Raw genomic sequence first — 19,492 nt, forward strand, 5'->3', positions numbered from 1 at the left:
TGATGAGTGCAGGGAAGGATCTCTCTGCCCATCTCCTGACACAGGGAAATCAAACCCTCTGTCCTGGCTTTCGGTCAGTTTGTGAGTCAGATAAAAATCTCAGCTCAACCACAAGTCCCTCACACCGTTAGCAGCGGGCCACAACTCTATGTGGCCCTTCCAAAGACTACAAGTCCCAGAATGCCGCGCTCCGGGCGCTGGTGGCTCCGCCCCTTCCGGGGGCCCGCACCTGGGCGCCGCTCTAAGCACCGCCCCTTCTCTTTGCCCCGGCCGTGGGCGCGCTATGGAGACCGGGTGCTGGTTGTTCGGCGGCGAGTTCGAGGACTCGGTGTTTGAGGAGAGGCCCGAGCGGCGTCCCGGACCGTCCGCGTCCTACTGCGCCAAGCGCTGCGAGCCGCAGGTGAGAGGTGGGCCTCTTCGCCTCGTCCTCCGCGGGTCCCCGGCCTTCCGCGCTTCAGACGCCCCACGCCCGCGCGACCCCAGACTCCGACTGGCTCGAGTGTCTGCCGCCTTCCTGCTCTGCCCTGTCCCCACTCAAACCTCCCCGTCGTCCTTCCACTCTGCGGGGGAGCGGCGTCCCCGGACCCTGTCCCGCGTCCGCGCGGGAGAATCCCCGCGTTGTCGGACTCCCACCCGGCGTGTGGCGGGTCTGGCCGCGGCTGGCTGGTCTCCCGCCCAGCGCCCTGAAATCTCCGGTAACTCCCGTTTGCCTTCGCCGATCCTGCTGCGGGCAGCCGGGGCCCTCAGAAATGCGGCCACCGCCCACTTCTCAAACCTTGGTGTCGTCTGTCCCCCAAATGGTGACACTCGCAAAATGGCCTGCCCCTTTTCGGTGAACTTCCCCTGCTCACACTAACCCCGTCTGATGGTCAGAATCGTTTACTTATGTCCATTTCTCAAGGTACATCTTAAATGCCGCCTCCTCCAGGAAGTCATTTCTGATTCCCTCTTCCAACCAAATAGTTTTGTCTTTGGCCCGCTCCCCCCTTTTAGCCTCTGTTTAAAGCGCTTGTTAGTATCCTCATCTAATCAGAGCGCTCAAGTATCGCACAGGAGTAGGTTCTTGATGCCCTCTGCAGTGCCTAACAGTTGTTCATAAGAGGAACTCCATAAATATTCTTGAATTAGTAGAATATTACTTTGTATTTCATGGGTGTAAAATAAATTTCATCTACCAATCGTAACTAATATTTGTGGGAGACTGAAGTGTTCCAGGCACTGTGATGGGTTCCGTTATATTTTTGTCTCATTTGTCCCTCCCGGTTGTACTTAAGATGCCGGGCACTCGATAATTACCGAATTGTATTTTTGTTTGATTTCAGTTACATGTTCTCCCTTCCACATGCAGAAGTCTTTCAAAGTAACCTTCAGTGCTCCATCACGTAGACCAAAAACAGGACATGGGCTTGGGAAGTCATGTGTTGGGGAATACAAAAGCTTGAGTTATGAGATAGAACCCTTGAATTTCGGTTCCTTATTTGTCTTTTGAAAACAGTAATACGTGCTGGCTCACAGGGTTATTGTGAGAGTGAAAATACTTTGTCAGAAGTTCTGTTTTGTATACTTACAAAGTAAAATCTAAAAATCACTTTAGAATTTGTTTGCTGTATGAATATGAAAATGTACTATTCATACATAAACTCAGAGACCTTATTCAAGCCATGTTGGTTTCCCGCGTTATAAACCTAGGAGTTTGGGTTAGAAGGTTTCTATTGTCCCTGCCTGTCCCATGCACTTCATCTCTTGGTCCCCACCCTTGGTCACAGCTCTTCCTTCCTTGTTCCTATCAGGGGCGAGCATTTGAAGGCATCCCTTGTCAGAATTCTTGCAGGCCTGCAGGTTATGGGGGAGAAGAAAAGTAATCATTTGAAAGCCAGTTTTGTCTGATTATTTCCCAGTAGGATAATGAAAATGTGATGGAGGTTTATAGGTATGTAGTTATTGTTCAAGGAGTCAGGATTGGCTAATCTAAAACAGCATGTGACTAGAGAGCAGTAGAGTACAAAGGAAAATTAGGGGTTAAGTACATGGACCGTTGCTGTTGAGTTACACCGTGCACAAAAACTGGGTCCCAGCTTCCTCCTGTGACGGATCAGGCCAAGGGGAGAAGCTAATTTTGCGATAACAAGGGGCACTGATACTCGGACAACTCTTTAGAAATAGAACCAAGCAGTTTTGATGTGATGGTGGAACAATCACAAGGCTATTTCCGTTTGAATTGATAGCATTTAACTGGGGATAGACTTTATTCAGCCTTAATGTGTTTTACTGTGGGTAAAAGGGAGGATGAGAGACTTTTTTTAGGGCTGGAAAAAGTGGTGTACAGAGTGCCTTTCCTCATACCTAGAGTTCTTTATTCAATAGTGAAGAATAACTATTGAATAAACAGTCTCACTTTCCTTTCTGTCAGTAGGATTTAAATCAGTAGGAAAGCGAATAAAGTATCCCAGCTGGGCATACTGGGAGAAGTCCTCAGACTTCTATCCTGTAGGTCTTAGGTATTTGATTGTGTTGAAACTCCCTTTCAGCCTTAATTTCTGTCTCTTCCTTTGATTAGATTCGGCCTTTTTTTTTTGCCTCTATGGCATTTTCATATAGCACCATAATTGTAATTCTTCTTTCCTATGTCCTTTCAATAAAGAGTTGTCAGTCCCCTATTCATCCACTCTAAAATTTGTCTACAAAAAAACACATCTCATTTTGAAGAACCAGTGTGAACTGTGCTGGATAAATGTAGATTCCCAGGCACCACAACCCTGTATTGAAAATGCTGTAGGTAAAATCACATAGTTGTGTGCTTCTTTTTTAGAGAGGTGTCATGATATTGGTATGTCTATTACTTGTGATAATTTTAATAAAAACTGGGCCGTCATTAAAATTGTCATTTTTCCTCAAGTATATTCCCCTTCAGTCTGATCCTGAAGAAGTATGTCTTTTTTGAGGTTTAAGCATGTATATTATGGAAAATTATATCAACTTCTGAATATGAGGTGGGAAAGCATAGCTTCCCTCTGTAATATGCTGTTTTCATGATTTGTAGTGGTTTTATGAAGAAACAGAGAGCAGTGATGATGTTGAAGTGCTAACTATCAAGAAATTCAAAGGGGACCTGGCCTATAGACGACAAGAGTATCAGGTAGAATTCAACATATATAAGTTTGTGGTGCTTGAAGTAGCCTCTTATTATATGAGTTACAGCATATGTAAATAACAGTGTACAAAGTTATGAGTGTGTTTATGAAGATGAATTTAATCTTTTATGATGTGTACTTATAGTCTTAGACTCCCAAGTTTCTGTCCTTTCCTATGTGGCTGTATACAATTTGTTTTGTTTCCTGTAACTCCAGCAAAAGGATCCTTTTGGGGTTCTTGTAGGTCTGTTTCCCCAGGTTCTATGTGTCATTATGTGGGAACCTCCAGTACGGATACTTTAGAGTGCCACAGGAGCAAAGCACCCCAAAATGTATAAGAAAAGGGAGGAACTAACAATTAGATGTCAGGTTGCTATATATTACATATATACTATATATATATATATTTCATGTCATCTTCATGAGAATCCTGTTGTTATTTTGCTGATGAAAAGGTTATACAGCAAGTTAGTGGCAAAACCAGGATTTAAAGCCTGGGATGTTTGGCTCCAGAATGCTTTTTCTGTTATACCATGATGCTTTCCATGGGGGTAGTGGTTATATTCTCCAGCCATTCCTTCTCTACCTTTTAGGAGAATAAGACTGACTAGAATACTCAAGTCTTTAGTTCATTGTGGGGTCTGTTGGAACATTACCTTTTACCTAGGAAAAAAATTGTGCCTACACTGAATCCTTTTTTCTATTGTTTTTCTTTTCTGCTTTTCATGTCCTTTATTTAATAAATAATTGCCAGAAAGCACTTCAGGAGTATTCCAGTATCTCTGAAAAATTGTCCTCTACCAATTTTGCCATGAAAAGGGATGTCCAAGAAGGCCAGGCTCGGTGTCTGGCTCACCTAGGAAGGCACATGGAAGCGTTGGAGATTGCTACGAACTTGGTGAGTTGGTTCCATTGCTTTTTTCACAGATGTTCTTATACCAAGGGCAATTGAATAGCTTATTTTCTAAATGCAAAACAAACTTCTTGCTAGGAGCAAAATCTGTGGGTTTGGATAAGCAGAAGAAAATTGTGAGTAGTGTAAGAACTTTATTATGATGAACAGTTTGGAGCTCTAAACATAATCATTTTTTTTTTGTTTTTCTTGTGCTATGCTCAAAATTCTTTATTGCCTGAAAATCTCATTTGCAGAGGTTTTTCTCTTGTTAGGAATAAATACTCAGTGGGCAAGGATTATGAGTGATCTGTTTTCTTCATTAGATTTCTTTAAAACTTTATTTTCCAAAATTTCGGCAGTGAGCATATATTACTTTTTTAAGCAGGAAAAAGTTACAAAAAGTGACTAAATACTCATGACACGCTTAATAGTCCTTTATATTTTTAAGTGGAATTTGCAGAATTTTTTTAAGGGATAAAGAAAGGTAGTTCTTTGAAATTCTAGTCTCTGCTTGTTTTTCTTTTTAGATTAAGCCATTTATGGTTTACTTGTATTGATTTTTGTGTAAATTTTATATGGGAATTAGTCTAAATCAACCAATCCTAGTTTACGGTGACCAGTTTTCTTCCGCACAGGGAATTAATGAGGCACTGTGGCACTGATTTTGAACCCTGTGGATGTAGCTGACCAGAGGTCAGCCCAAAGTATGCATGCAATTGAGCTGTCATCCTCCATCTCATTAACTAAGAGAAATCCCTAAGTTTTGCTTGCCCAGGGGTTCACTGCGTGAGACCTCAGCCTCTTACAGTGTGAGAAAACCTTGGTGGTAATTGTCTTAAGAACATGGAAAACAGTTCTGTTCTTCCCCTTCCATTCTCTACAAATTGCAGGTTAATTCATAAGCTGGAAGATGGATCGCTTTGTTAAGGAAGCGTTGGCATGAACAGTGAACTCGGGAATTTAATCTGTTCATTCCCAGTCTTCGTGATCTGCAAGTTAACAGTGCTTTTGGCCCTTTCAGTACCTTTTTCCAGACTTGGTTACTTTTCTGTTCTCCCATCAGCTGTCTTTGTAGCATCTCTTGCACGTCACTGTTGTGTTTCATCCTCTTTGCCTCGATTGTCAAAGGCAGTGGCAGCTACATTAGTGGCAGGGGCTAGAGTTCTCTCTGGTTCCTTGTAGCTCAGTAAATCTCTGTTTCTGTGACTCAGAGAAGGATCTGTTGTCAGTCAGATGCCAGAGCTTGGGATGTTAACCAGGCAGGAGGAACACCAGTCAGAAGACCCTTAGCACCATGTCAAGACTTTCAAAACTTCGTCAGGCACCCTGTTGAGGAGAGAGTGCTGGACTCTCCTCAAAACAGACAGTAGCCTCGTGGGTCTCACCCCTTTTTCTGAGTCTCTTACACATTATCTCAATAAACCCTGCCTGTCTGCTTGGTTTTCTTATTTCCTGGTAACTCATGTTTTATTTTGTTTTTTAAATATCATCCCTATTTGAGGACCCTCTTTTGTTTAGCTCTGGCCCATGTCTGCTTTTTGTTGTAGTGGTTAGTTTCCCCTCACATTCTGTGGGAGGACTGGTAGGTTTGTAACATTGAATAAAATAGACAGCAAGTCTTGGAGTGCTCATCAGGATATGAACATTATATGCTCACAACATCTCTTGAAGTTCAACTCTCTTCTTAGTGATGTTTAGATAAAATTTATGATGGGACTTATTTCTCAAATAATCAGAACATTTTCTTATAGTGGCTGGTGTGCTTACATGATAAACTGTGGTAAGAAAATGTCTTTCTGATAGTGGATAACTCTTTCATTTATCCTCTTACACATTTATTTCAGTCCCTCCATTTCCCTGATTCTGGGTTTGATGCTAAGAAGACAAATGAACAATATCCATATCCTGAACATGCAGTGCTCACCTAGTGTCAGGTGTGTTACAGCTAATACGTGTCAGTTGTTCTGAAGTACCCTTTGTTCTGTGGCTTCCAGTATAACTGACTGTAGTTCTGCCTCTTACTAGGTGTGTGGACCCAGGCACGTTATCTAATGTCTCTGTGACTTCCACTACCTCATCTATAGAAAGATGGGGATAATGAAAGAATCTATTTTAAAGGATTGTCATGAGGATTAACTGAATAAAACACTTAGTGCCTGGCATGTGGTAAGCACTCCATAAATGTTAACTGTCATCATCATCATTTTATTACAGAAGGAATTGCAGAATTCTGGAAAATCCCTCAAACTCATTTAAAATGGAATTTAATTTCCAGAGGGGAGTTTACTAATCATGCTCTCAAAACCGTAGTATCAAAATCATGTTAACAATCTCCACCCTAACACACATTTGCTTTCTCAGTATGAAAATGTTTTGAATAATATAAAGCACCATAGACTGGTTACAGAAGAAAGGTAGCATTTCTTACAGATATAGTCTATACATGTTGCTGTCCTTATTATAAAAAAAAGACATGATTTGCCTTTAGAAGAGTCATTACTAAACAGTTATTAACATCTGCTATGGCCAAGGAGCTTGCTCTGTACTAGTAATTCAGCATTGAACAAAAGCTCTTACGGAGCTTAATGGTCTGCTAGGAAGGACAGACGCTAAACAATAGCAATGATAAAACAAGATACGTTCTGTCTTTGAGAGGGTATGGTATCACCAAATAAGTTGCATGGGGCTTTATTTCATATCTTTTCACTCAACACAGGCGTATTTGGAGCTTCCCACAGGCTTTAACTTACCAGTCTGCCAGTGTCTTTGGGCTGTATACTGGGCAGTTTTGCTCCTATTTCATGCTCAGTGTAATTCTGTGCGGGAGCTTGATCTGGATGCTGGCAGGCCAGGCTTTCCTTAGACTTTACATCAACTCACAGATTAATTTTAGTCTGCCATCTGCTCTCTGCAAACTTTAACTTAGAAAAAGCAGGCCTGTTTTTCCTAACCTAGAGGGCATTTGCCATCTGGCAGGTTAGGTAAGAGGTGGTGGCTCTGGTTAAGGAGACTTGAAAAGGATTTTCTGATGAGAAGGAAACCAAACAACTCCCTTTGGCCAAAAATAATTGACCTTGGTAATAGTTGCCAGGGAAAGCATTTGGATTCAATTATGATGCATCATGAAGCACTGAGAGCTTCAGGGCTATCCTGTTTTAAGATGTTTAAGCCAAATAAAATTTGGAAGTGGAGTTTGTTCAAATCCTCAAGGAAATTACCATTTGGATTTTTAGAAAGCCTCAAATATTACAATGGAACCATTGGGCCAGGGTCTAAGAAAATTGGCCTGCATCTTTCAGATATCTGGCTGAAGACAATAAAGATTATAATACAAGTTGGAAATAAGATGATGTTTATTATTTTTGGTGCTGAACATTTGTCAGGCCACTATCACATGAATTGTTATGTTATTAGGATATTAGGATGTGTGGGAATAGCTGGTGATTATTTTGCTAGGTAGTATATATTTCTTTAGGTTTACAGTTTCAAACATGAGATCTATTGAAATATATTTAGTTCACTCTACTTATATAGCTACTGAAAGATACTTCTGATTTATAGCATGTAAATTGGGTTCTTGGACATCCTCATTTTTATGGAAAATATCTTGCAGTTTAAAGATTTTTAACCCTTTTTTTCTCCTTAGGAAAATAAAGCAACCAACACAGACCACTTAACCACTGTGCTCTACCTCCAGTTTGCCATTTGTTCAGGTTTGCAGAACTTGGAGAAAACAATTTTCTGCCTGCAGAAACTGATTTCTTTGCATCCTTTTAATCCTTGGAACTGGGGCAAATTGGCAGAGGCTTACCTGAATCTGGGGCCAGCTCTTTCAGCAGTGTTTGCGTCATCTCAGAAACAGAACAGTTTCACCTCAAGTGACAAAACTATCAAATCCTCCTTTCCACACTCAGGAAAAGACTGCCTGTTGTGTTTCCCTGAAACCTTGCCCGAGAGCTCTGTGTTTTCTATGGAAGCAAGTAGCAGTAATAGCCAGAGAAATGAGAAAGCTCTTGAAAATATCCAAGCCTGTATGGCAGAAAAGAGAGAAGCAGTGATGGTAGAGACTCAGATGAAAGCATGTGCCTCTTTTATACGAACCAGGTAAGCTAAGAGTGGATTAAACAACACATGGTAATAAGCTCAGAGTGAAGGTTTTATTTTTCTAATTTTAAGCTTCAAAAACTTCTAGGCTAGACACTTGGTATTTTTGAATTTTTCCTACAGTCTAGACAGAATCCTTGGAACATGTGTTGGTTCAGTATGTAAGATTTGGAAACAAAACTACATTTGTTCAAGAATACAACCTGTGTCATTGCTCAAGATAGAATTGGAAAACATTAAACTATTAGGAAAAGAAAATTAAATGTATAAAACATTGAAAAAGGGAGAAGAGATATTTTAAAGAAGAAATTGTTCACTCATATTCCACAGAAATCTGCTAAAGAGGAAAATCTGCTCTTGTGTTTGAATTGCTGATAATGGGAATAATTGATGCTTAATTATTCTATAGAGAATTCCCATGGTTTGTCCCTAGGGACTCCAAGTACTTTATATCCTAAAAGCGTCAGAATCTGATGCAAGCTTGGGGCAATATACTTGACCAGTTGTGTAATTTATGAGAGAAGCAGCAGGCTCATGTCTCAAATAATACTAGAGAACATACAGGTTTTTTTTTTAATCTGGAGAATTCAAGAAAAATTAAAGTGAGGCTTACCAAGAAGTGGCGTTTATTTGGTGACTTTTAAAATGTATTCAGTAGGTGCTTATTTACTGTTGACTATGTCACCTTAATTCAGAAGGACATTGAGTAACAGCTGCATGCCAGGCATGTGCTTACTGCTAGGATCATACAGATGGTTTAAAAAGCAGTTTCTTTCCTTACGTTGCTCACTGTGTTGGGGAACATGGATGTCTGGTGACTGGCAGCACAGGTGCTGCGGATGCCAATATAAGGGAGCTGTCGGTGTGGCAGAAAGAAGGAAGCCTGTACACAGGGGATGGTCCTTCTGCTAAACGTAGGAACACTTGTCAGTTGCCTACTAAAACTGACTAGGTAAAGAGAAAGAAAGCAAGCCCAAAGGGCAGAAGCTCCAGGGTAGAACAGTACTGTCCCATAGTCTGGTGGCAAGAGTAGCATTGGTGAGCTCGAGGTAGGCCGCAAACCACGATGCCAGGGTGGCAGAGTAAGTAGAAAGTAGAACTTTGGAGTCAGATCTGGTTTTGAAGAACTTAGCAAATTGTTGATATTGAGTGAATGAGTTTGCACTCTTCCTCTTGCCAGCTGGCTGACCTTGCACAAATCTCTAGTTTCCTCGTCTTAATAGATGGAGAAATGGGGAAAGTGCCTGTTGTTGGGGATTGTAGAATTAAAGTATCTAAAGTACTTATTGTACTGCACAGTATATATAATAGACACTTGGTAAATGTTAGCTAGTAGTACTTTTATTTTTTATTTTATTTTTTGCTCAGGATATTAGATGTCATCTTAAAGGGTTTGTTCCTTGTACTGAAGGCCTGGAGAGTATTTGAAGTTTTTAAATATTCGAGTATGTGATAAGAACTGGGATTTAGAGAGAGCTCTGGTGGCTGGGATGATGGATTAGAAGGAAGAGTTTGCAGCTAGGGACACCAGTGTAGAAGCTCTGCACTAATTGGTGGAAGGTGATGAGGGCCAGACCTAGGATAGTGCAGTGCTAATAAAAAGAAGAAAAGGATGTCACTGCAGGATGGAATAGACAGGACTTAGTGACCAGTTGAGTGTGTGGGAAGGATGGGGGTAAGGAGAACAAAGGCATCTCTGGAGAGTCTGTCTTGGGTACGCAGGTGGGCGGTGGTGCCTTTCACTGAGAGGACACATGGGAGGACAAGCAGAGCAGATTTGGGGTGGAAGGTAACGATTTTTAGGCTTGAAATACTGAAATTCAAGTGCCTGTGAGACATCCAGTGAGAGTTCCTCATTAGGAAGTAGGAGTCGAGCTCATAAGAGGGGAGCTAGAGATTTAGAAGAATCAAGAAAGAGATCATCAGTCATGATAGTGGAAAGTCACGTAGGATCAATGCTGAGGAGAGTGAAAACTAGGAGGTCATTTGTGCAGACAAATGGTCTTTTTACCTGTGAATTAGGTCATGCCCCTCTATAAAACTCCAGTGGCTTCCCATTCATTGTACTTACATCAATACCACATTTCTTTCCATGGCCTGCAAGGTTTTATTTGAATTGGTCCTGCCTTTTTTTCCGCTTCATTTACTACAGTTTTTTCTCCCTGGCTGTTTGCCAGCCACAGTGATCTTAATGATTCGCAAGCATGTCAAGCTAGTTCTTGTGTCAGGGCCGCCTCCTCCCTGGCCAAGTCCTTTGCCCAGATGTTCTCCCAGCTGGCTCATCGTCAGTTAGGTCATAACTTGAATGGGCTGTTGGGGAAGCCTTCCTGCACTGCCCCATCTGAAGGAGACGCTGCCTCTACCCTGTCTTCGATTTTTTTTCATGGCACTTGTCACTGTCTGAAATTACTTATTTGCAGTCTTCCTCCTCCCATCCCACGAGGCGGGTACCTGACCCGTTGCTCAGCAACATCTCTCAGTGCCTAGAGCAGTGGCTGGTGCATTCCTCAGAATGTGGAATAAGCAAACAGGAAAGCCAAGTGCTTCTGGGCCTAGCAGTAGGGACCAGTGAGGCCTGAGGAAACTGAAAAAACCTGCACATTCAATATTTTAAAAAGCAATGAGAAGGAATCAAGTGAGGAGGACAGGAGGGAGGAAGAATGAGAGAGGAGGCCAGGTTATGATCATGATGGGGAAGTTAGTGGTAAGGCAGTAGTCAGCAGAGGGCCATCAAAGATTTGGCCCTGCCTTGGATAATTGAAGGGTGTTAGTGACGCTAATTAGTCCTCAAGGTCACTTTGCTGTGGGGGCAGGGAGATGGGAGGGTCATAGAACACTGACTTCAAGGGAACAAATCCAGAACGCTTGTGTGGGAGGAGTCTTTGATCCGGGAGCTTGTTCTTGTCACTCCGAATTACCCTTTCAATCACTTGGCTTCCACAGGAAGCTCTTTTGAGGTGTTGCTCCCTAAAGATTTCTTTGAGAAGCATTGGTCTATTAATTTTAGAAAAGATGATGTTCCAGTGTAAAGTTGGACAATTTATTCAGAGTAAGAAGCTTCAGGGATTCAAATGAGAGTTTAAGGGCGGGTGGGTACCTTTTTAGCCTACTAGGACTCACATCCGACTGAACGCCTGGGCTCTTGTGAACATTTCCTCCCTGCTTTCCTTTAAGCGGAGTCTACACATTGGGGCTGTTCGGTTTTTCAGGCTTTTGCTTCAGCTTACCCAACCTCAGCAGACGTCGTTTGCTTTGGAGAGGAACTTAAGGACTCAGCAGGAAATTGAAGATAAAATGAAAGTGTTCAGCTTCAAAGAAGACACTTTGCTGTTGATAGCTGAGGTGAGTGTATCCTCTTGGGTTTATGTGAAACAAGGCATCATAAATATTTTTCCTGGTTCTGATACCATTTTTTAAAAAATAGGGCCAATCTCATCGGCTGCAGGACTCCTGTTTCTCTCCTTTATGAGCCTTTTGATCACTCAACAGTCACCAGCGCAGCCTCTTTATATCACTCCCCTGTAGCAGGCTCAACTGCAGGGGACGCGTTTCATCTGTTGTCGGTGCTTGTTCGTGCCTGCCTGCCTGAACATCATAAATGCCCAAGAACTGTTTGTTTCAGTGCTGAGTGAACGAGTTGAATGAATGCTCACATTTGTGCCTCAGTTTTGTGTATTTTTTTTTCCTCCATTCATCCTCATTAACAGCTTGTGAAGATAGGTAGAGCTGGAGTTGGGGCTCGGAGAAGTTGTGACTTGCTTAAGGTCAGATTTCCAGTGACACAGCTGGCCTGGAGCTTGTGTTTGCCAGCTGCAAGTCCATTTTCTTTCTGCTTCATTCTTTGAATGTACTTCTAAGCATTATAATTTGAGTTTTCATGAACATATTGGATCTCTGGGTTTGCAGGAATCTTAGAGATCATCTAGTCCAAATCCATGTGTGACTTAAATTCCTCCACAACATCCCCACTAGATGGCCACATAGTCTTTCATGCCAAATGGTATGAAATGTTTTGGAACTTAATTTTAGTTCACTGTCATTACCAAAGGTGGAGGCGATTATTTAGCGGGTTCTGGTACAAGCTTTCTACAACCTACCTTTGTGATGTCTTATGAAAGAAAAACCAACCCAGAATCTTGGGACAGTCCTGTGTTCCTCTAGGCCTGGTGGTGACCAGTAGGGAGCAGTATTGTGCCTTCATTGGGTAAACGCATTCCGTAAGTCCCCAAGATTGCCTTGGTTATAGAGGGATTGGAGTCTGTTTCAGGGTCAGGAAAGGGTGGGTCCAGCTACTTGTTGCTTGATTGTTTGCTGCCTTTGACTTCTTTGGGAAACTTCTAGGAGACAGGATCTATGCCCCACACGCAGCAGCAGTTATATTCTTCCCAGGCTCTGCCCCACCCTTTTCAGCCATTTACAGGAGAGAGAATCACTTGCTGTTGCATTTTCACCAATAGAATATGCTCTTAGATAGAAAAAGTTTGACTCAGTACTCCCAGTAGACCAAATATTACTGCTGCCTCAGTATTTACATTAGTTCACTCAGGGAGGATGAGAGTAGAAATATGGGATATTTTAAATATGTCGTCCTTGGATAACTGCTTCTAAACAGACATCTTTTCAGTATGTTGGAAATGTCTCCTGGCTGCTAAAGTATTTTCTGCTCTTGTATGAAAGCCTTTACAGTTGATAAACAACCTAGTCTTCCATCCCATATCTGCTGCCTCTTTAATAGGACAGTTTTCTTTTCTGCTGCTACAGGTTATGGGAGAAGATATCATCCCAGAAAAAATAAAAGATGAAGTTCACTCAGAGGTGAAGTGTGTTGGCTCAGCAGCCCTGACTGCCTTGGTGACCGCATCCTCTGAAGAATTTGAAGACAAGTGGTTCAGAAAGATCAAAGACCATTTTTGTCCCTTTGAAAATCAGTTCCATACAGAGATACAAATCTTGGCTTAGTGGTCCATTTAAAAACAAAACAAAAAACATCTTGCCCTGTATTGTCCTTGTTTACTTCAGACAAGATCTACTGCTAATCACAGAATATAGTGAATTAAAAATGATTATTTATGTTTTATAAAATTGGCATCTCTCCCAGATTGTTTATACTGTGTTCCTTTATTTTTTCTTTTTAGATTTTTGCTATCTCCTTATAAGTACTGAGTCTTAGGCCTTCTACCCCTTTAGAAGATATCTGCTGGGAAAGTGTATAAAGTAGGCTTTTACATCTGTGGTCTTTTAAAAACAGTTTATATAGCATAGCTACCAGCAGTGTAAGAATCCACACTGATTAGGTAAATTCATCAGGAATGACCAAGAATGTTGAAATGTGAGAGCAAACTATTTCTAAGAACGGTATGTCAGGCGCTGCCGAGGATCTGAGATCTTACCCTACCTGTAAGCTAACAGGTTAGCCTGCCGCAGTTTCATGGATGCTGGCAGAAGACAGGAGACAGAGACAAAGGATTTTATTACTAATGGCCTAGCAAGCAATATAAGCTTCAGCATATGTGTATCAGTTTCTCTTGCTTCCACGTCCCAGTGGGGCAACACATACGGGCACAGATGAATGCATACATTCACATACAGTGAAAGTGCATTACTATCTCCCATGATGCATATGCAGTGGTTGGCGTTACAGAAGAGGAACCGTGCATTTAGGAAACTGGAATTTTTTATGATGGGCAGTAAGCATGCTTGCCCTTGGCTCCAGAGACAGACACTATCTCCTCTGTAAGGCTATCTGCTATGCAAACATCTTTGAAAAGATAGCCTGGAACAAAGAGCATCAAGTGCATTGCTCATAAGACATCCAGAGACACGAGAGACCCACAGAGCATTGTCTCACAGCGTGGTGATCCTCCTGCCCTTTCAGCCACACAAGTTGAAATTACAGTCTGTAACACATCTGCAAATATAAAGGACCATTACCTTACTTGGTGAATTATCTGGGATGGAAGAGCTCCCTTACAAGAGGAATTTAATAATAAACCAAAAGCTCATCAAATGTCTTGCATAGCTTTAACCATTCTTAGCAGAGGGAAGAGAATTTCAGCCCTAGGCAAAAAGATGCAGTCATCAGGGTATCCCTTTGACACTCTTCCTGCTCACCCATCTTCCCTGTACCCTTCCCAAAATAGGCAAGGACCGATCTTGCTTATATTTTAAACTAGTCTTTTAGTGACCAGCAATTGCACCGTTTGTTTTCCATCTCTAATGTGAACAAAAGACCTTGTACAATTAATAGACATTTCAATTTAGGAACTGTTAAAAATTATGGAAATCCTTCAACAGCTCCCCATTGCCCTCCATTCAGCCATTAGTCATCATTTGTTGAGCTCTTATGTGTCAAGCATCATGCAGTTGCCAGGAGACAGGTTATCACGGGGTTGGTGGTCTAGGTGTGGATTGCCCTCAGGATAGGGCCACAAGCTCTAGGGTGGCTTGCCAAGCCCTTTGTGGTGTAGCTCTGGCTACCTGGAGCTCCATCCTTCACTGCTCCTCGCCTTTAAGTGGACCATGGCTTTCACCTGGGACCCCCCGTCCCCCATCAGATGGCTAATTCTCATTCACCTTTTGGGTTTGACTTAGATTAGCTTCCCAGAAGTCACCCTGATCCCCCAGTGGTCATGGTTTCTGTTTTTGTTACTCCCATCCTGGCCCTTATTACGCTATTGTTTTCCATGTTTGCCTGATGATTTCCCATAATGACTCTAACTTTTATAAAGTTAGGAACTATGACTATTTTGTTTGTGTTTGTATCCCCAGAACACCTGGCATCTCACTAAATAGTTGTTGAAAAGAATTGCTGAATTAATTGGCTAGCGTCTTACTTTTTTTGCATGAAAGGTTGCTTCCCTGTAGATCTGATGTAGTGTTGAGGCAGTCCCAGCATACTGCCTGTTCCTCTGCCTGTACTGAAACCTCTTCCATCCATCTAGGCTTCTAGAATCGCCCCCTTTTCTCCCCTAACCCGTCTCAGCTTCCAGTATCCATCCCAGCCCCCTTGCCAACTCTGCCCGTGCTTTGAGCTTCTAGTCCTCTGGCTTTCTTCCCAGACCCGCCGTCTACACCATCCTGATTGCCTGAATGGTCTTCATGGACCTGCTCTCACTCCCCCCCACCTCCTCTTCCTGGCAGTGGCATGTTGATGCAGGTGAGAACCCGGCCTCTGACCTCTGACGCCTTGCATGTAATGAAGAGCGGGAAAGGGCACCCAGGACGACTGGGCACCTCTGGGTTTCATCACACAGAAGTCATCACGATCATTTCCACCACAGATGGTGAAGGTAATGAATTGAGCAATAATTATGCTAAAGAAGGATCTTCAGGCCTGCCTATTCAGGCCCCACCTCCCCCTTGTCAGTGAGTGAGTCACTCGGAAGGTGAGCAAGTGTGTGTCACAGCTGTGATCCTCTGCACTCCAGGTGGGGGGTAAGACCCAACGGCAATTCCTTGCCTCTTGCACTCTCAAATGGCCTGTCCTCAATAGACAGTAGAGTTTTTTTTTTAATTCCTTTTTTTTATGGTCATTTATTCATTTCATAAATAATAATCACATGCATCCACACTGTGTAAGGCACTGTGTTAGGAGTGACAATAGGTTTTAAGGGGGAATCTATGCTGGGTATTTGAGCTATCAAGAGGCTTTGGTCTTACATTCTCACACCCGTATCGTCCACGCTGGAGCCAGAGGGATCTTAAAAGGATCATTCTCAAAGTCCTTCGTGAGGCCTGTGAGGCCTTACATGGTCTGGCCTTGGCTCACTCCAGCCCAAGTCACTCTGCTCCCTGTGCTACCGTACCCACGCTGGCTTTCTCACGTTCCTGGATTCCTCAGCCTTGCCCTCGCTCAAGCCCTTTGCCATCCAGTTACCTCTACTTGGTACATTCTCTCCTGCAGTTCCTCAGCCCAGCCATAAACTTCCCCTTCCTATGGATCTCAGCTCAAAGGTCCTTCTCAGACAAGATGCCCTGATCCCCAGACTTGCCCAGGCCCCCTTCCATGACTTCTTTCATTGCTGCCTTCCTGGAGCCTCAGGCCCTCGCAGAGAGAGGCTTCCTGAAGTGCAGTGAGCCAGAAACGCAGGCCCATCCTGCAGAGCCCCATGCTGGCCTGCACAGTGCCGCATTTCAAAAAAGATGTGCTTCATTTTAGGAAAACATTGGGTAAAAATCTCTATAAAACAAATCCAAGGCCACCATTTACCAAAAGATTGTCTAAATAGCAGCTTTCTAGTGTTTTTGAAATTTCATCTATAAAAGTAGTCTACATCTTGCTTTCCAGGGTCTTAACTAAAAAAATAAATAAATAAAAGAAAAACAAGCAAGCAGAGAGGGGTATACAAAACCCCCAAAGCTCTGATGGTGCGGCTGCACATGCAGTCGAGTCAGACACAGTCACGCACACACTTGCTTTCTGTGCCTGGCCTTGTCCCCTTGCTAAACCAGGCCTTAGCGTAGCGTTTTGGACCTTGGCTAAGCTGCTGCTATACAGCCAGAAGCTGAAGTGAATGACCCGAGTCTGCAAAACAACAGTCCAAAGAGTGGCAGCTCTAATTCTGTCTCCACAGTGAAAATGTGTCCACCGGGAGGCTTTGCTAAAGAGGTCGGGAGGAATAGAGGATAGGCAGGCATTTGTCTTCCTTCTCTTTTTCCTCTCCTCAGCAGAATGGCTTCATCCCCCCAAAGCTTTGGTGTGTGTCTGCGTGGCTTTTCAGCTAGTGACCACTCTGCCCCGCTTCTCTAAAAACTGCTGGTCCACAGGGTGGGCACCTGGCTGCCATAAGCCATATTGTATTCAGCAACCCTAACTGGTGGGAGGGCAGCTTCCTGACCCAAGCTGGGTCCAGCAGATTCTCCCCTGGAGGGTCAGAAATGAGGTTCTTCTCAAGCTCAAAAGCAGGGGTTAGTGGTGTTCTGCCAAGCAGACTGAGGACAGGCAGAGCCAGTCTGCAGAGAGAAACAAAATGAAGGAGATGCCCAAACAAAAGGGGCAGAGGAACAGTTCTCTGCTTTGTCACTTCCTGACTCCAGGCCTTTCTTGGTCTTTAGGGCCCGATGCCTCCATGAGCGTGGTAGAATAGTGCCCTCTCCCAAAGATGTCCTCGTCCTAATCCCCAGAACCTGCGAATACATTTGGTTACATGGCAAAGGGGAATTAAAGTTGCTGATTAGCAGACTTTAAAATAAGGAGATTATGGTCCGGCTTGGCAGCTCACAGCTCTAATCCTAGCACTTTGGGAGGCCAAGGTGGGAGGATTGCTTGAGCTTAGGAGTTCGAGACCAGCCTGAGCAAGAGCGAGACCCCATCTCTACTAAAAATAGAAAAATTAGCTGGGCCTCGTGGTGCGCGCATGTAGTCCCAGCTATTTTGGAGGCTGAGGCAGGAGTATCGCTTGAGCCCGGGGGTTTGAGGTCTCAGTGAGCGACGATGATGCCACTGCACTCTATCCAGGGCAACAGCATGAGACTCTGTTTCAAAAAAAATAAAAATAAAAAATTAAATAGAGAGATTATCCTGGATTATTCAAGTGGGCCCACTATAATCACTAGGATCTTAAAAAATGGAAGATGGACACAGGGAGAATCAGAGTCAGAGAGAAACCATGTGGCTAACTTTAAAGGTGGAGGAAGGGGCCAAGAGCCAAGAAATTTGGGTAGAAGAAGAAACAGATCCCTCCTAGAGCGTCCAGGAAGGAACACGGCCCTGCTGACACCTTGATTTTAGCCCGGTGAGGCCCGAGTCAGAGTTCCGAGCCATAGAACTGCAAGGTGAAAAATTTGTGTGAAGCTTTAAGCCACTGTGTTTGTGGTCATTTGTTATAGCAGTGAAAGAAAACTATACACAAAGTTGCCTGACCCTAAATTAAGATTACTTGAGCAGGTCACTGTTACTTGTGACTCAAGAATCCTAATATGGGCCACTTGAGTCCTTTTAACTTTGGTTTTGGAATAATACTTTGTGTCTCGGAAGACTATTTCTTTTATAAATGACATTCCCTAACTCGTCTGCTTAATGGCAAGACCTTGACTGAGCATTGGTGATATGAAAGATCAGAGGCTATGAGGCAGCTCCCGTCTCTGCCAGCTGTGAGGACGTCCGTCCACTGGTGGACTGCAGGCAGGGGCGGGGAGGGAGGAGGGCCGGGCTCTCAAGGTTCATGAGGGAGGCGACATCTGACTTGGACCTTGGGAGAGGGGAAGGTGAGCACCAGGGACTGTGTCAGGGTCCTCAGTCAAGGGACGAGGGGAGCAAAGGCACAGAGGAAGTGACAGAGGAAGTAGGCGCTGGTTGGCCAGGCCGGCGGGCGGGCAGGGAGGTGGCAGGTGATGAGCTGGGTGGGTGAGCCAGCGCCACGTCCTGAGCCAGAAGCTCGACTAGAGCCAGAGGACAAATGCCGCGCTATGGAAAGTTTGTGAGCAGGGGAATGGCTGGTTTTGGGCTGTGCTCTGTAACGGTAAATCTGATTTTGCTTTCAAATGTTAAACAGTCTTTGAGCTCCAAGCAGTATGTGTTTTCTGGGCCTAGGAGAGCCCCAGGTATGAGCGCTACCATGGAGGGTGGAGGTGGACTCAAGACACCCACGAAGGGTGCCAAGTGCTTTTGGGAATTTGCATGAGTGGACAGTGTGTCACAAACTCCAGCAAGGCTTTGGCCGCCGGCTGGCATGCTCTTCCCACCCTTTGTGTGGTTGGCTCCTTCTCACTTCTGGGTCTCAGCTCCTAGGTTCCCCTCATACAGGCCCTCCCTAGCCCATGTCACTGCACCCTGTCACCCTCTCAGGCCAGCAAACCACAGGGCAGGGAAGGGCAAACACCAGAAGCAGTGAAGGCTCATAAGAGCTCTCTGAGTGTCAGAACCACATCCCTTCCCCTGGCACACTGTGGGCCAAATTTGTGACTAAAAACATGAATTCAGGCCCTTTGGAGGGGAACCCAGGCTGGCCTCCCTGAGCCCAGGCCTGCAGGGCTCCATATCCCTTTTGTAATGGCAAAGCCAGGACTTGGAAGAGAACACTCATCAAGGAAACAATTAACTGGACACTCTTTCATGCTGTGCTCACAGTTAGGGTTCCCAGAACAAAGTGCTGGCTTTGCCCCTTAACAGTGGCTGCCCCGCCAAGGCCTGCGAGGCGGTGACACACGTGAATGTTTGGGAGCACAGGTTAGGCAGTGGCCTTGGGCCCTTCCACTCAGGGCTGCCATCTGCTTGAAGAGCAGCCACCAGAAATAGCCCACTGATTCCACCGGCAGAGAAATGCATCTTGAACTGGGGACTGCCACCTTGGGGGGCCTGGCTGAGGTCACTCAGCTGTCCTGCTGCAGGGCGAGAGAGGGAGGGGCTGCGTCTAATCCGGTG

The 19,492-nt window shown here is 44.1% G+C and overlaps 1 protein-coding gene across 2 annotated transcripts; it reads left to right on the forward strand.

Moving 5' to 3' along the window:
- The first annotated feature begins 257 nt into the window (after positions 1-257).
- C3H8orf76 (chromosome 3 C8orf76 homolog) lies at positions 258-13,230 on the forward strand. 2 transcript variants are annotated; one of them, XM_069465425.1, is made up of 6 exons: positions 258-400; positions 3,041-3,136; positions 3,886-4,029; positions 7,673-8,130; positions 11,340-11,472; positions 12,892-13,230. In XM_069465425.1, exons 1-6 carry the CDS (start codon positions 284-286, stop codon positions 13,087-13,089), a joined length of 1,146 nt encoding a protein of 381 aa, XP_069321526.1. In that variant the 5' UTR covers positions 258-283; the 3' UTR covers positions 13,090-13,230. The 2 variants fall into 2 exon arrangements, with proteins under 2 accessions (XP_069321526.1, XP_069321527.1); XM_069465426.1 differs by having other exon boundaries at positions 277-400; positions 7,724-8,130; positions 12,892-13,198.
- The last annotated feature ends 6,262 nt before the right edge of the window (positions 13,231-19,492 follow it).

The sequence above is a fragment of the Eulemur rufifrons genome, chromosome 3 (assembly GCF_041146395.1).
Source record: "Eulemur rufifrons isolate Redbay chromosome 3, OSU_ERuf_1, whole genome shotgun sequence".
NCBI classification, from domain to species: domain Eukaryota; kingdom Metazoa; phylum Chordata; class Mammalia; order Primates; family Lemuridae; genus Eulemur; species Eulemur rufifrons.

Excerpts from the sequence above, each read along its gene's own strand:
- C3H8orf76 (XM_069465425.1), top strand. The coding sequence starts at position 284 with ATGGAGACCGGGTGCTGGTTGTTCGGCGGCGAGTTCGAGGACTCGGTG. Across the intron at positions 8,131-11,339 it reads GCCTCTTTTATACGAACCAG|GCTTTTGCTTCAGCTTACCC; the intron begins GTAAGCTAAGAG and ends TCGGTTTTTCAG. Across the intron at positions 11,473-12,891 it reads CTTTGCTGTTGATAGCTGAG|GTTATGGGAGAAGATATCAT; the intron begins GTGAGTGTATCC and ends CTGCTGCTACAG.